This window comes from Eupeodes corollae, chromosome 3, assembly GCF_945859685.1.
Source record: "Eupeodes corollae chromosome 3, idEupCoro1.1, whole genome shotgun sequence".
Lineage (NCBI taxonomy): Eukaryota > Metazoa > Arthropoda > Insecta > Diptera > Syrphidae > Eupeodes > Eupeodes corollae.
The window spans coordinates 46,518,844-46,536,684 of NC_079149.1; the positions used below are offsets into that span (position 1 = coordinate 46,518,844).

Below are 17,841 nucleotides of genomic sequence, written 5' to 3' on the forward strand. Positions count from 1 at the left end.
AGAAAGTATTAAAACATATTATGTTAATTTTATTTATGTATTTACTAAATATATTGTTTGTATAAGAATATAAATTTTTCTTAGTTTTTACTGCAATAAATCGGACTTGTCGAATTCTTTTTTCAAATCAGATTTCAAAGTCCTTTTGGCTCTTGAAATTTCAATTGGTCCTGCCTTCAACTAGTAATTATTTAAAACACAAATATTTATACTGTTTGATTTTATTTCACTCAAAACAATTTATTGCAGTTTTTTAAATAAAAATCAAACAAATTCATAAAATCGAGTTCGCAAATCAGCTCTTTTGTTTTCTATATCAGAAAAATGCAATAGAATCCAAATAACTCATCTAACAGATCTGGTCACTTTAAAATTATTAATCAAATATCTCTCTCCTCTCTCTAATTTTTTCTTAAAAAAAAAACATTATCTGCTCCAAAAACATTCACTACTACACTCAAATTTTGCACGCAAAAGCTCCAAATAGAAAAGCTGCCTAGAAAACAAAATAATAAAGAAAAACAAACAGAAAAATAAACTAACAAACAAAACAAGAAAGTATAAAATCAAAGAAAACGAATGAAACTACAAAATGAAATGTTACAAAACTTCGAATAGTGAATGACGTACTCCATAACTAATACATTGAAATAAAAACGTATCCCCTGCTAATACTTGTGAATGTGATAATGTTAAAGATACTTTTTTAGTAAAACAAAAATTCGTTTCTTTTTTGTTGTTGCTTTTGGCTCATTCGCTCTCTCGTGTATAATTTCTCATCTCCATCATCATCATTGGTCTCTGGTCAATAAAATTGCCGACGATAAACAGTGGGACGGCGAACTAAGAAATTTGGAATAAATTGTAAAAAAAAGAGGCTGGGATGCGACCCACACTGATAACTTCCCATCCCGTCTGTCGATTAGTCTTGCTTCAAAGTTTGTTTATATGTATTCGTATCAATTTTACCCAATTTGCGTAGGAACTATTTTTTGTAGATTTTGTTTTTTATGAAAAAACGGATTGTTGGATTTTTATATAAAAATCACTGAATATTTTCTGTAAAATAAAATAATTTCTTAGCCAGTATTTTTATTTTTTTTTACAAAAACTATCAATTCGATTTTGTTCAAAATTTTACTGAATGTTGACAACAAAGTGTTTTGAAAGTTGAAAGTAAAGTAAAGCCAATATCTCAAAGTTTTGAAAAGTTATTTGAGTCGAAAATTAATTTTTACCAACTTTTATACATTTTTTTTTTTAAGGTTTTTATTTTTTGTAAAAACACTGTCAATTCGATTTTTCTCAAAATTTTACAGAATGTTGAAAACAATATTTCTTATAAGATAAAATAAGTTTGAAGTCTAATTTTCAAGATTTTGAAAAGATATTTGAATAGATATTCAATTTTTACCGACTTTTGTTAATTTCTTTTCGGTTTTTAATTTTTTGTAAAAAAAATGTCAATTCGATTTTTTCCAACATTTTTCTGAATGTTGACAACAATATTTTTTGAAAGATAAAAGGAGTTAAAAGCCAATAGCTACAATTTTTGAAAAGATATTTGAGTCGAAAATCAATTTTTACCAACTTTTATAAATTTTTTTTTTAGGTTTTTATTTTTTGTAAAAAAACTGTCAATTCGATTTTTCTCAAAATTTTATCAGATGTAAAAACATTATTCTTCGTTGCACAAAATTGTTTTAGAGATGAAATAATATTTCAGTCGTAAAATTTTGGAGGTGACAAATTTTTTTTTCAGTTTTATTGATTTAAAAAAAAAAACCGTTATATTGATTTTTTCAAAAAATATACCTGTTTGGTATCACGTTACAATATATTATATAAAATTTAATTCAAGTCTCTAGCGTTTTTGGTTCGTAAGATATTTAGGGTTAACCAAAATTTTCACCTTTTTTTCAAACTGCTATGGTAAAAAAACCACCCACGAAATTTTCTTGAGAGCCCTTTCTGCATCTTTCTGCCTTATTATCTGTATAACAAAATTTATTTGAAGTCGATATCTCTTCTGGTTCTTGAGCTATGGACGACGAAAAAAACGTCGCGAACGTACGGACGTACGGACGTACAAACGTACGTACACACGCACGCACAGACATCTTTCTAAAAATCTTTTATTTCGACTCTAGGGACCTTGAAACGTCGAGAAATGTCAAAATTTTCAATTTGACAAATCGGACCCATTACAATAACTTCCTATGGGAAGTTAATAAACAGCAGCAGTACTCGTGGCATTGTGGTTATTGCGTTTGGACTAGATGTTTGGACTACGGGGGGACTGCCTGTTGCAAGAAATTGACAACACCTCGAAGAGTAATTCTTGTCATGAAAAGTGCTTTTTTCAAATTAGCCGTTCGGACTCGGCTTAAAACTGGTAGGTCCCCTCCATTCCTTGAAACATTACTCGCACTCAGAAATGGTTGAATGATGTAAGTCACTAGGCCCTAGTTCTAATTTATTCACTTTACTCATTAATAGAAGACAATATTTCGAGATCAATTAAATGTTTATTCACTACAATGTGGCTATTGTAGCCAACAGTGTGAGATTTATGGTTCACATTTGAGGAGAATTTTGGAAAAAAATCGCAAATTATTTGTCTACAAGGTCTAATTGACTCAGAAATTGAAAGCACACGAACATTTTGCTATAACTTCGTAGTTAAAGCTTAAGAACAGCAGTTAGGGCGAAAAACCACCTTTTCTGACGTGATGCATTTTCATCTTTTAGCGTTAATAAATATTGCTGTATTTAAGGCTCCGGAAGCCCGTACGTTATTCACAAGAAGCTAACATATCGAACAAGATGGGAAGCGGTCAAAGGCAACGTTGTTTTCGTGCCATAGTTGAGCTTGTGTGGAACATATTTTCAAGCGTTTTTTTTAAACCGCTTCAGAAATATCCACTGGCCACTTCAGAGCTGTGATATGACAACTTTGATCTTATTTTTTGTGAGAAACCTTGAACTACTTATACCATATTTAGAGACGATTTAAGTACTTTAGCCCAATACATTTAAGCAATCCGTAAGCTGCACCCTGAAACCAAACAAAAGTTGAGTCTTCTACTTGAAAAATAGGAATTTAATAGGAATTTTTCTATTTGCTTGTTAAGTTAATTACATAGTTTTTTTTAATTAAAATTTGCCTTTGTCTCACCTAATATAAGAGGCCACTTATCAATAAACATTACTTTCTTGTTGATGTACCAGAAAACTTGTTCGCGAAGGAAAGAACTCAAAGCTTGCTTTAGTTTTCAAAATTTCGTTGCTATAACTTTTCCCTGAAATACAAAAATAAAACGACACACATATGTATTTTTTCAGCCCATTTATGCCATTTTAATGCGATGCTTTGTGATTAAGTACTTGAAAGGTTTTATTTTTGACAGATACCAACAAACCTTTCTCCGAAGTCCTCCTACAGGTTTTTTTCTTGGATGGATGGATGGAGATTATTCCGACACCATAACTGTGGACTGTGAGAAGATCGGGCAATATGACTTTTTTAAAAGTACGGAGTGCCTATAAGCCTTTTATCAGAAACAAACAAAAGTGTTTCAGAGCTTCCAATAACTTTTCAGATTATTGGCAGCTCTGCAAGTTACATTGGAGAAGAATTTCTTACATCGGGAAATAGATCACACCAAGTGCCACTGGAGAAATCGTCCATATCAAATACTGCTGTAGCTGAATAAAAGAACAAAACAAAGGAAAATGAAATATCAAGTATGCATCATCAAAATGGAGTCAATAGAACCAGACGCCAAAGACCTATGTTCTTGATTCAATTGCTGACGAAACAAGTTAGGAATCAAGAATATTTTAAAAGGGCAAACCCAAAACCTTAAAAACAATTCATCCCTCACATGACGACGTTTTAAGAACTGAAAAAGAAAAACTATAAGAAATTGAAGCTCAAAACATCGAAATAAGGCAAATAGCTTTGCAAAAACTGAAGTTAAAAAAAAAATTGGAATTTGAAATTGTACAAGCCAACAATTTGATGGAATCATGTTTTTAATTTTTATTAACTAACTTTACTTTCACTTTTTAAAAACCCAAAATAACTCCATGGATGCAAGTGATTTGTTTTCATCAGTTTTAAGTGAAACACCAAGAAAGGAAGTGATTATTCTTTTTGAATTAACTTTAAAAACCAAAGACAAAAACCGTGATGTCATTGTTTTTTTAATAAATACATTTTTAATCAACGTTTATGCATTAAAGTTGAGCTGAACTATTTCATTTCAAATTGTAGCTGACTGATTTCAAAAAAATTTTGTCTCAATTTCACATATTCCAGTTACTCTTCCATATTGTGGAAATCTTTATGTTCGAAAATTTCATAATTTGAATCAAAAGGTAAACATATAGGTTGTTTAGAGTGTTTACGATTTAAGCAGCTTTAAAAGGTGGATAGCGCGACAGTCTTCCACATAAAAACAATGACATTTTCTTTTCAATAATCCTGTAGAACGTTTAATTCCATTACGAACTTTTCTATGGCATGCATTTAAAAGGATATCTGCGCTTTGCAGTGTAGGAGTCCTAAATAATGTCATAAGCCAGAGCTCCAACGAATTTCCTGATACATTTTACTTAGAAACCACCTTAAACCACTTAAATAATTTATTTCAAAATATTATCGGACGCGTTGGGGAGAAAACTCCTCTTCGACGGTTCCCACGATAGGGTCGATTATCACTGAAGAGTAACAAAAGAAAAGATGAACATGTTATTATTTCGAAAGTAAGGCGCAGAAATTAGTACCAAGTACCAACATATTTTTTTTGGTTTGCAAAGTTTCGTAGAGTTTGATGTTTTATAACAAATATCAGTTGAATTTTATTTCACACTTAGTTCGATTTTAACCTTGTTTCAAAAACACTTCTATCCCACTGTAGATCGTCTCAATAAATCGTCGAGCTCCGTACCTTAGCCACAGTGCTGTATAGCTAAAGTAAAGCTGGATATTAAGTGGTTGTTGGATCACTTTGTACGAGTATAGTGTAGTTCTACGTTAAAAAAGCATACTACGAGTATTTACTCCACCTGGTTGCATCGCCTCAGTTCGGTTCGTTTAGTTTTCGTAGAGCTGTCTTAAAGACAACTCACTTTGGGCTTCCATCGCGGATCAGATTTTCGTTTCGAATTTATTGTTTGTTGTCTGTCGTTTGTATAAAGCCTTCTAGTTGCTTTAAGGTCTTAACATCAACAACAACAACAACTGCATAATACTGGTCGGGATTTAGTGCGCTTTTCTCGCAAAAAATTATAAAACATCTACATCTAGGTACACACAGCATTACAACTACTTTTGAGATTTATTATAAATGTGCAGTTTATTGCAAAATAGAAATTGAGTTTCTCATAAGTGATTCTATAAAAAATATATTAATTGATATTCTTTTAAATTCATCGCTCTTTTTTATTTTTGCTTAAATTTGTGAAAAAAAACTGTGCAAAATTTTCTGCAAATTAATGTGATAAATTTTATTTTGTTACTTATTTGGTTTTAAAATTTCTGTAAATAAATCTTGATTAAGAAGAAAACGAAGAAGGAGAAAGAAAAATCAATTGTTAAAAATGCAGAAAATCTCAGCTGTAACTATTCTCCTTGTAATTGGAATAACATTAATCGGATTCGTTCGAGCCAAAGGTAAGTGTTAAGCTATAAAACAACAATACTATCGTAGGTAGGTAAGGTAGAGGTATGTAACGTACAGGTATCAGGCTTGAGATCGAGTGGGCTTCCTATATGAATATGTAGGCCGGACGACTACGACTTCGAACGTAGGATTGTGTGCAGATCCATATTTATAAATGGAGAATAATAATAATTTTCCTCTTTGCAAAATGATGATGACATAAGCGTTTCAGACAATCGAGTTGTATATTTATTGTGAGAGATAAAAGCGAAACGGTTCTTGTAATAGAAATAGCAGTACTTAGTATTAACACCTTCGCTAAGTTGCTTATATTTCATCTTACTCAAGGTTGAGTTGTTTGTTTGTTACTTTTTTTAAAATATCTTTTACTATTTTCTTTTTGCAAACTTTAACGTATTTTATTTCATTGTTAGTTTTCTTTGTGCGTAGATTAGTTGTCTTGTAGACATCTCGACTTCTGATCTATAGAATTGCAGAAGTCTTGGTGATTTGTCTTTTGTTCTTTCTTCAAAAGATAAGATGATATAGTAGATAGATGTCATATCGGTGATGCTGCTGGTTGGAATGAAATTAAACGTGTTTTTGATCAGTTATAATGAAGATTGTGTATCTGGTAGATTCAGGTAAATCTTGAATTTTGAGTTTTATTATCTTAACATACAGGAGGATTGAAGTACCCTTTTTAGAGATGACATCACGAACGGTCGGTAGAGTTATTGTGTGACTCAGCCATTGGTTATGTCTTCTTTTAAACCATATGGCTTACCAGTGGTTATTGGCGGTGCGGATTGTGCATATACGGACTGTCGTTGATGAATACATTTACCATTTTTGTGTATAAAATACACCACAACGACGACGACGATAACGAAGATGACAACTAGACGAAGGCTCTGCATTGACCTTCACATTTGTTTTTCTTTTATTTTTTGTAGGTATTGTCTTTCATTTGCATTAAGTCGGTTTATTTAGATTTTGTCTTGATTCAGTGAAATTGTAGAAATGTATATGATACCTGTTGAAGGTTTTGAATCATTTGGCTTCATTTTCAAAAAGGATCACTTTTATTTTTAACAACATTCAAGGTAGATTGATTTCTTTGTTCTTAACAAATGAATTACTTTTTAAAGAAGATTATTAAATTTTATTGAACAGGTTATTCGGGTTTTAACTTATTTTTGCAAATGTCATAAAATAATAATTATGACCAGCTGGTATAGAAGGTCAAACATTGTTTCAGTTATTTTTAAACATTATCAAAACAATTGTGTGAGAATATTTAAATTAATTAATTATTATTTTATGTTTTTTCTATCAATCATTTACCGAAAAAACCTTCAGTAAATTATTCATGCAAATCTGATTGATGGCCATTTGTGTCAAAGCTGATGTCATAAAGTAATAGTATAGTCAGTTGCGGAACTTGAAATCAAATTGTTAAGCACTTAATTTTGTGCATTGTATTTATTTTTCGAACATTTTTAATGAACTTTAAAAAAATACTTGAAGTAAAGATTGCGAATTTTTGTTTTGAGTTTGCATATTTATATCGATATACTTCATAATTTGTATTTATCAAACCACGACGTTTTACGCGAACAAACTGTAGGTCCCTTCCATCCCTGACAACATTTCTCTCACACAGGAATGGTTGAGAGTTGTAAGTCACTAGGCAATGGTTCTTCATAGACTGTTGGGCCACTTAAATTATTATTTTTTATATATGTTTTTACATATGTAAGAAAAGTTGTAAATTGAATTTTTCAAAAAATTAGCACTAATATTTTCTGGTTCCGTTTTCGACATTTTTATTCGAAAACCAAATTTGAGACCATTCTTTTTTTTTAATTAATTGAACATTTGCTTTTACAAATCTTACGTAGTATTATTTGAAATTTTTTTTTATAAAGTCACTGTTGAACTTTTCTTAAAATTTAAAATATTTTTCATAACATAACATTAGTTGAAAGGCAATGTCTTTGATTGTTGCCAAGATATTTGAATCGAAAATCAGTTTTTATAAACTTTTAGTAGTGTTTTTTTAGGTTTTTAGTTTTTGTAAACAAGACTCAAGACCGTACTAGATATTAAAAATGCTCTTTTTGGACTGTGAAAAGTTTTTTTTTGAAAAGTTTTTTTAGATGTAATATCATTTTTTGTTTGCCAAATATTCAAATTCCACTTACGTCTCTTCTTTCCAAGGTCATGGATTGATTAATGTTCAACTTAAGAAATATCTTGAAGAACGAATGATTCTTAAGATATGGCTATGGCTTTCGTAGCAATAGATCCACAAGTAATCCTATGTTTTATCTCACCAAAAAGTGGAACGAATTTTAACATCGTTTTGAAGAAAGAAAGATCATTGTACTTGATATTTCAAAGGCATTTGATAGAGCTTGGCACCAAGCTCTCTTATCGAGAATGGTTGCTTTTAGAATTGATGATCTCTTCTTTGTTGGGTTAGGAATGATCTTTCGGAACTTTCAATTCAAGTAGTATTGGACGGGTTCAAATATGATATCCACACAAAAAAATAAATGATGGTGTGCCGCATGGCTCCGTTTTGTCTCCGACGCTCGTCCTTATTTTTATACATGATCTTTTGTGTAAAGCTTCTAACACACTTAATTATTTTGCGGATGAAAGTAACTTCAGCTTCTCATATTCGTTTTTAGATTCTCATCCTTGTTCTTCGGATGTGGACTACCAACGGCATCGTATGATATGTTCATTAACCTGATCCTTACAGCATTGCACAATGGGGGATAAGAAACCATGTAGAATGTAGTATTCGAAAACTCAATATTGTCTACTGTCTGAAAAGCGTAACCCTCCCCCAATGCCACTATCTATTGGTGGTACTTGCATGGAAGAGACTGAAGAGCTTTTAATTTTGGGTATGTGCATCACAAACCACTTGTCGTGAAGTGGTCACATATACGGAACTGCCACAAATGCTGCTAAGTGTCTAGGTTTTCTCTGACGATGCAAGATCTGGCTATAATTTATTAAGCTTTTATTCGTTTAAAACTCGAGTATAATTATTATATTTCAGCTGTGTGACCCAATAACGAACTTGAGTCTTTTTGATAGAATTGAAAAAAGAATTCTGAAAATGATATTGCTTCTCTTAAATACTGCTGCAAGTTCTCATACCTGTCATTCTTCTATCGTTATTTTTATATACAATGCTCTAGTGAACTAGCCAGTTGCATTCCTCCCTTTAAACAATTCAACCATAATACCCTTACTTCTAGGAATGCATATCTTTTACCCTAGGGCCCAATTTCGGACTGTTCAGTACATCGATTCTTTCTTTGGCCGCACAACACGAATATGGAGTGCTTTACCAGGCAAAAACAATGTGCATCGGTCTCTCCTTTCTAATCCTTTTTTTCTATCGTAATTGCTCGCACTGCGACTAATCATTATAAGGGTATTCATAACCCCTTTAATCCGCGCACAATTAAATTGAAGTTGCTAGCGTTATTGGTTTTAGAAATAATTGGGGTCACCCAAATGTTCCTTTTTTTAAATTGGTATACTAAAAAAAACTTAAACGATTTTTTTTAAAAACCCTTTCAGTACATCTTATTTATAATACTCGTATCTGTAACACAAAATTTATTTCAAATCGATATCTTTAAAGGTCCTTGAGAAAGGAGCACGAAAAAAGAAAAGGCGCTCTATTTAAAATTTTTATAACAGTTTTTCTTTTTTGCAGAAATTTAAAATACAACATTTTAAGGTACAGAGTTTTGATCATACAGTATTTTGACTTCAACGCATTAAATACATATATTGATTATAATAAAATCGTATTTTACACAAATATGGTGATGTTATAAGCATTTAAAAAAAAACTAACTAAAATGTCTTAAAAATTATTTCTCAAGTTGATTACTTTGAGTACATGAGAAAGTTTAGTTGTTCCAATTTACATAGAATCTTTTTTTAAAGGTAATAAGAACCTTCAGAAAGATTTGTCAGAAATGTGTAGAAATTAAAAAAAAAGCAAAGCCGAGTGAATTTTTCTTTATAAACTATTTTGTTAAAAACACGTAATTACGTTTTTATGAAAATAAAACTTACAGATTCTTGTCAAAAAATAAATAAATTTCAAAATTAATTTTGTATTGAAACAAAAGAATTCAAAATATGAAGTTGTTTTTAAAATTACTAAAGTTCATTTATCAGTGTGAGCTTTATACTAGCCTTTTGGTTTCTTATTAATATTGTAGATCTCTCAAGAAGACCGTTCAATATTAAAATTGGATATCTTTCTTAAGTCCCACAAATTTGTAGGCATAAAAATAACATCTAAGTTTTCTTAAATAAATGCAATAACAACATCCACTGAAATTTGAAAACAAATTATTAATAATGATAAAATTGAATTGATCGATCTAATCAAAAAAACTTAAATACAAAAGTATTAAAAGCGTTTGTTTTCTGAATACTAAAATTCAGAATCTAACAGTAGTTTGAAAGACAGATTGATTTTAATCTCATGCAAATATTTATCTTGCTAAAGGCTTCCAAATGTGCGTGTTATAATTATTACGTCTTAAGTCTGTAGTTCATTGACCATTAAATCCATAAACAATTTATATTCAAATTTAGCAAATCCTAAAAATAATTTAATTTTAAATATCAAAATAAACAGTAAAGAATACTTCAGGCATTGAAGTTCTTTCAAAAACATCTATCATCTGGAATTAAAACTCTGATTTTCCTTACAAAAAAAATCTTATATTATCTTTTGAATAAAGACAAATTATTATATTTATTTAATAATAAAATTGACTCCCGAATGAATATAAAGACACAAAATTATGTAGTAACGTCAATTAACACAAATTCTATAATTAGAAGAATATGCCCATTAGCTTTTGTAAACAATCAAAAATGCAATAATTTGAATTTGCATAAGAAATTTTATTTGACTTCATGGTTGACTTGTGATGATAAAAAACAACTCAAGACATATATAGGTTCTCTTTATGCTAATATAAATGCGAATATGAAAACTATCAAGTTAATTAATCATTTTAACATTATAAGCAAAGAAAAAAAAAATGTTTATTTAATTATTTATAATTATCAAGTATTGTGGATGACGATGCCGGTGATCGACGAAACGATGATCGACGTGACTTTATGCATACACGTTGACCATGAAGTCTTGAGAGGTTCTTATTCTATTGAAAAAAAAAAATAGAATATTGAATATTTTTTTAATCGATAAGAAAATATTTACACTTGAATTGGCACAAGCAAATTTTGTACATATTTATAAATATTTTTGGAACCTTTTAGCTTTTGTTTTGCAATCGACCGGGAAAAAAGAATTAACAGACAAGCAAAAATTCAATGGATTCACTTAGCTTATGGGGATGGAGATTGATAATGTCACTTAATGGATACGCATATGGGTTGACCGAAAGGAGTTCTGGTGACTAGGGAAATCAATATATAGAAAAAGTTTAACAGGGTTGCCATAATTTAAAATTTACCCTGTTAACTTTCCATCCATTCCCGTCTGTCAATATTTATAAAAGTAAGTTTAAATAAATATTAATAACATCTTTTCTGTATGAAGGTTGAAGTCGGTATCTTTTTTGTCAAGAAACTTCAGTTTAAATCCAGTTTTTATTTGTTATTGCATGCAGTCTCAAAGCTGGGATTGTTGTCGCCCAAGCAAATTTAATTTTGACACTCCAAACTTAAAAAGAAAAACGAAAATCGTACAAATTAATATTTTAATATTTAAAAGTATTATTTAATGCATTTGAAAGATTTTTATAAAATTATTTTGCAAAATATTGGTATTAAAATGCTGCTCTTCGCGATTTCATTTTTTCAAATCTTGTATAGCGATTTTTTCGCCTTCAATACGATTCAGTATATATTTTTCAGCGATATTGTTGCCAAAGCTGTTAATCGCTCTACAGTCAACCTGTAGCAACACTTACGGAAAACGTTATGAGAATTTTTAACGCAGTTGTCAAATTTTGGTATAATTCAAGCAATTGGTTGGAATATAAATAATTTAAAACTTTTATCTGTTTGAGATCGGTAACATTTGATTTAATATATTAATTTCAATTAAGAGATCCCTAGCTGTTAAACCCTTTTGAACTTCGTCTTCAATTCTTATTTTTGAAATTGCTTCAAGCTTCTCGCAATTCTTAAGGTTCATATTCTATAAAATATTATAGAGAAAACTGAAGTTTTCATTCAGATATTGATACAGCGTTCTTGTGTAATGCTCAAACTAAAGATTCCTCAGAACGGTTTGCCTGAAAACACTGCCGTAGTTTATATAAATATTCTAAGCATGTTAAAAAGTCCATGAATTTTGACAGAATCATTTTTGAAAGTACGCTTTTATTTCTTAAAAACTCATTTTGAATAATCGTTAACAAAACAAATTTAATTTCGTATATGCGTTTACCTAGTTAAGTTGCTTTGAAACTTGTATTTTCATCAAATTCTACACTTTCTGAAATTTCTATTAAAAAATCATAAATTTCGACTAAATTTTTCTGACGAAAATTAGTAAAAAATGGAGCAAAGGCGTAATTGCTTTTCTTTGCCTTAAAGCAACTTCAGCACAGATTGTTTTCATTTCTTTTTTGATACCAAATTTTTTATATTAATTTTCTAAAAAATTAAATAAAACTTTACACTAATAAATTTTGTACATTTAAAAATGATTTTGATTTCAATATCAGTTTTTATTGATGAGAGAGTTTTAGCAGCTTTCTTTGAAGGTTTTTATTTATTAAAAAAAAGTGCTGATGAAATTTTTTAATAAGGAAATGAAAATTTTTGTAAGTAAACCCCTTCATTTATTCTCGAGATATTCTAGTCGAAAATCTGATTTTACCAATTTCGTAAAAATTTTATTTTTCATAAAAAAATTCTTTCTAAAAATATAACTAGGTGTTAAAAAAATGTATGCATATAAAATATTGAGTTTTATATTGCTTCATTTGATGGCAATAATTTGGAGTCGAAAATCAATTTTTACCAAATAAACTGAAAAGTAGTATTTATTTTAAGTTTTAATTTGTTGTGCTTCGATTTTTGTAAAAATTTTACCAGATATGAAAAACGTTATTCTTCGATACATACAATTATTGTGGTGGCAATATCATTTTATGTTGCACAATACTCGAGGTAAAAAATATACGTTGTCCAGTTTTTTTGTTTTATAAGAAAACCGTTGTTGTTCTCGAATTTATACCAATTTAGTATCCACCAGAATGTTTGGTTCTAGAGATATTTGAAATCAACCAATCATTCACCTTTTTCTTAAATGGCTTCTCTCCATCTTTTGATGATATTATTTGTAAGACTTAATTTATTTGAAGTCGATATCCCTACCGGTTCTTGAAAAATAGTCGACGGAAAAATGCATCCCGAAAGAACGGTCACACAAGATTTTCTTTTAAAATCACTGATTAGAATATATCTAGGGAACTTTGAAACTTCGAGAAATTTCAAATTTCAATAAATAATATTAAAACATATTTTTTGGTAAAAAATTGTATTTTGTTTCATGGTAAGGGACATTTTTCAAATTGAAAAAAAAGCTGAGCAACAACCTTTGCCAATACTACTTATTAAATACATTCCAAAAATACTCTTTCTGTGCTAAAACATATGTACATATATAAACTTTAAGGTTCCGCCATTTTTTAATGTTAAAAAACAGAACAAAAGAATGCAAAAATGCGCTTTTGAAGAACACACTATCTTTCTGTAAAAAATGTTGGGATTCACCAATGTTTTGTTTATACAGCATTTCAAAAAACAGTGTTCTAAATTTGCATTCATTTGAAATACTTATCGAATGGCATAGAATTTTGATCAAATATATTTTTCAAAAGTACAGTTTTCACTTATGTATACTCAACTGGCAATACTTCTTTTATCACAATCGATAATTTTGAAGATTTTATTCATTCAAAATTTTAACAAAAGTAAACTTTCGTGGAGATCTTCATGGTTATGTCCTAACCACTTCCTAAAAAGTAGAGATTTTGTAGAACACACTATTTGAACTTCGATTTTATTTCGACAATTCGAACAATTTTTTTATAAAAAGTACATTTAGCTAAAAAAAATGTAATAAAATTATATTTTAAGGGTTATTTTTTAGAAAAATACTCTCTGTCAAAAAAAAATAACAAGGTATGTTGTAAGAAAATGTGTTGATTTAAAAACTGCCGGCAATCAAAATTTTTAAAAAATGACACACAAGCTGAGTCTGTACTGTAAAGCGCTTTTATAGAAGTCCATGTATAACTTTTTTTAATCAAAATAAGGGGTTGAAAGAAAGAACTTTCTTGGAATTTCCTATACCTTTGTTTTTGTGTGTTTAATGATTATATTCCTTGTTGTAATGCTCATAACAATCTTCAAAATGAGTCCTATCATTTTTGAAAAAAAAAATATGTTACAAAGTTCCAAATTTTGCCACTTTCATCAGATGTTGTTTGCGATTCAGTAATTTTTAAAAACTGAAATTTACAAAGTAAGATTTTGATTTTCTTGTAAGCATTATTTCGTATAAAAAAGTAGCAAAATTATTACTTATTGGCATTTTTAGAAAGAAATGCCTCTACGCCAAAATTACGTAAACATTGAGTATTGTTGCAAAACTACTACGCTTATACCAAAATTTAACGTGACATAGTTTCCGTAAAAGTCTAATTGATTCATAAAAATTGCAAACAAATTTATAAACCTCTACTAGAGTTATCATAAATTTGGAGACATTATATCAGTTCACCTTTAAAGTTAAAAATATATTTGTAACTGTTCATAATGAAAACAATTAAATATCTGTTTTGGCTTATATCATCTTTTAAAGTCGATGTGATTTCTATGGTGAAAACTAATTATTATTTTTGTTGTTTATTGCATGTGACTCAACAATTTTGTTTTCTCCTTAATTTCGATTTTTTTTTTTTTGTTCCTTAAAAAACTTAAGTTAGGTAACCCTTCGGTGATTAAACATTAAACCAACAAAATACTTTTATGGGATTTCATTTAATATTTTCTTATATTTTTTTTGTTCAAATATTAAATGATAAATGTGCGTGTTCTCTTCAATAATAATAATTATTATTAAACACTTGCTTTAAACAAAACTGCTTTCGAGACTTGTGTTTATTATTTTCTGAGGGAAAAAATGAAACTTTCCAACTTGGAATATACATACAAAGTTTGTTAAATTATGTATAAAAAATCAAATAATCAAATAATTTAATATGCGTGTCAGATAGGTAATTTCTTTGTGTTTCGTTTCTCCTCTTTTTTTGTTAAAAATTTTAAAATTCTTCATGAACGATCGTTACTCTGCTGAACCGTTAATTTTGCATTAAACATTTTTTGAGAAATTTTGTTATGCTTTTAGTTTATTTCTTTTATGTGTTTTTTTTTTGTTTTTCTTGAATGACATTCAAATAAAACGTATCCTATTAACAAATAAAGTAATGTCAGGTAATTGACATTTAAATTATGTGAACAACTCAAATAAGATTCAAAACAAAACTATTAAGTTTTAAGTATACTTTGGACACTTTACAAATATATCAAAATTAAAGCAGTTAGATAAATAAAATAAAAAAACTATTAAGGTAATTCCTTCCATGCCATACAGACGGATTTTTTAAAGTTTTTGGCATTCTATAAATAGCATAGTAACAAATTCCCAAGAAAACCCATCGCCAATAGACAGATTTGTGTGTTTAAAAATTGGTTTAACCGAAAGTAGATCTGTCAGAATAATAATAAAAAAAAACACAAATAGAGGAAATTAACTTCAACAAAAAAAAAACTAAAATGGATAATTTTCAGAAAATTTCAAAGTTTTAACCAAACAATTGACAAAACAAAAAACTTCAAGAAAGGGCTTTGTTCATAGACTACTCAATTAAAATGTGGTGTTGAAGCGAGCTTGATATTCGCCTCAATTATGTATATACCTGAATCGAGTTGAAATGAACTTGATTTGACTTGATTCCGGTCCACCGACGAAAAATATAGTTTTGTTTTAATCAAATTAAAACAAATTGGACATGGAGTAGGAAGCGTATTCTTATATGTTGCTGAACTATTCAGTTCTTTATTGTTAAACACGATTTAAACTATCTCACTTGTACTTCATATAAGAAACAACCAAACATTATATGCATTTTAGAAAGTGCTGTCAAACTTAATCCTTTTTAAAACTTCTTGTGTGGTGGAAACGCCAAAAAGATGTATTTAATCTAAACTGAGATAAACGCTTGGTGGAAACATTTCAAAACTTAATAATCTTTTCTATTGTTTTCCCTTGCCAAATAAGCCCAGTTTCCCATTTTCATTAACAAAACTAAATAATATCAACAGTAATAGATTGATTTTTTTCGCCAATGGAACCCACCTGATTCGAAATGCAGAACAAACGAACACAGCCATCGAGATACAAATGCAATATCAATCATACCAACATTTGAGAACGAAATCACATAAGATCCATTCGAGACTTGTATAAATGTCAAAAACTCATCCATAGTAAGTTTCTACTTAAACTTTTATCGTTAGTATTCATACTGGGGATATTGGTTTTGTTATTCGTGTAAGATCCTGCTATACTATTGATAGCTTTTCCAATAAAACACGGGTAATCATTTGATTATATTCTTTTGATTTCAATCAATTGGAACTGCAATATAATACGGAATGATTGCTAAGATTTCAAATAAGTGCATAAACCTCTAAATATCAACATATTCATTTAGCAATACAGGTGATTATAAAAATGCAAGTCGCAAGCAAATTTGGCAAATTGCAACATAGCCAATGTAGTCCGATTTGATTCCGCAGTCATTAACCCAATGATGGTTAAATTTTGGAGTTCAGAATTCATCTTTGTTTGAAACAAAATTCCAAAAAGTCCTTAAACAGGTTTCAAAGCAAAAAAGAAAAGCAAAATTACAATCGCCTCTTTACGACCAGTTTTTTCGGATGTGGAAATCAGGATACAAAAATCTTATTCTCATGTAGGCTGATTACGCCCATTTTCACAAATATTTAAGATGTTCATTATAGATGAACTGAGACATTCTAAAAACAAAAAAATCCAAAACGCTAATGCAACATTGACAATAGTCGACTCGACGCGACGGTCGACCTATGGTGGCAGGTTGGGATTGGGACTTTGTGATGGTTAAACCTATCCTTCTATCCCTACAGCAGCGTTTCTGAAATTCCAAATAAAAATGTTTCGTCGCTGCTGCCGCTGCTGTACCGACAACAACGACACAGTCTGCGGGGCCCGATGGACGTCCGTCGCGTCGCGAATTGAAAGGAGATGATACCGCGCGGTAGGTTAATATCACTCAAAAGAACAAAATGTAAAACAAAATAAAGCAAATAAAAACGATCGGGCCACATAAGGTAAATAATTACAGTGTGCTCGAGGATTGTAGTTTTGTATGTTGAATCCCTTTAATCTTCTCCACACGTCTCGACTCTCGTCTTATATATGTATGTACCTAGTAGCCAGTCAGTATTATAACTTTGTGTATAAAAAGTTAATAAAAGAAGTCTATACGTCGCGGTCGTCGTCGTGTTTTATTTAGGTACATTATATTGCAACAGAACAAACGGCAATCGGATGGTTTAAGGTTCTGGTTTGCTGCCAAAGTATAAAAAGTTGATTCAACTCGTACGACTGCGAGTCGAGTATAACGAACGTATAGGTTATAAGTTAGGTATTTTTACTTTGGCCGCGCGCCGCGCCAATCCCAGCCGTATAGTCTCTATCTCCTCACCGGTCGGTCGGTCTGTCGATAGTAGGTATAAAAACCTTAAGGGCGTATTGTGCAGGACCGGTCAAACCTTTGGCAGAGTCGTCCTCGTCGGCCATCGTCCACGTCCAACATCGATGGCTAACGTCTCGTCGCGTCGCGTCCGCGTCGTTGTTCGTCTGCAAATATGTTCTCAAATTGATTTTCCTTTACGAACGGGTTTCGTTGTTTCCATATTTAGATTGAGTGTAAAGTTAGATAGTTTAAAGTAAGATAATAATCGAAAACTTGTTACCCCCAGTGATAATCTTAGGCTTAGGCTGTATATGATTCGCCCT

At 30.2% G+C, this 17,841-nt stretch overlaps 1 protein-coding gene across 1 annotated transcript in view; it reads left to right on the top strand.

Annotated features, from left to right (window-relative positions):
- Positions 1 to 5,097: 5,097 nt before the first annotated feature.
- Positions 5,098 to 17,841, top strand: part of LOC129952172 (uncharacterized) — an 80,437-nt gene continuing 67,693 nt past the window's right edge. The window contains exon 1 of the mRNA XM_056064629.1: positions 5,098 to 5,680. Coding sequence (XP_055920604.1) covers positions 5,608 to 5,680 — 73 coding nt within the window. The 5' untranslated portion in view covers positions 5,098 to 5,607. The remainder of the gene's footprint in view (positions 5,681 to 17,841) is intronic.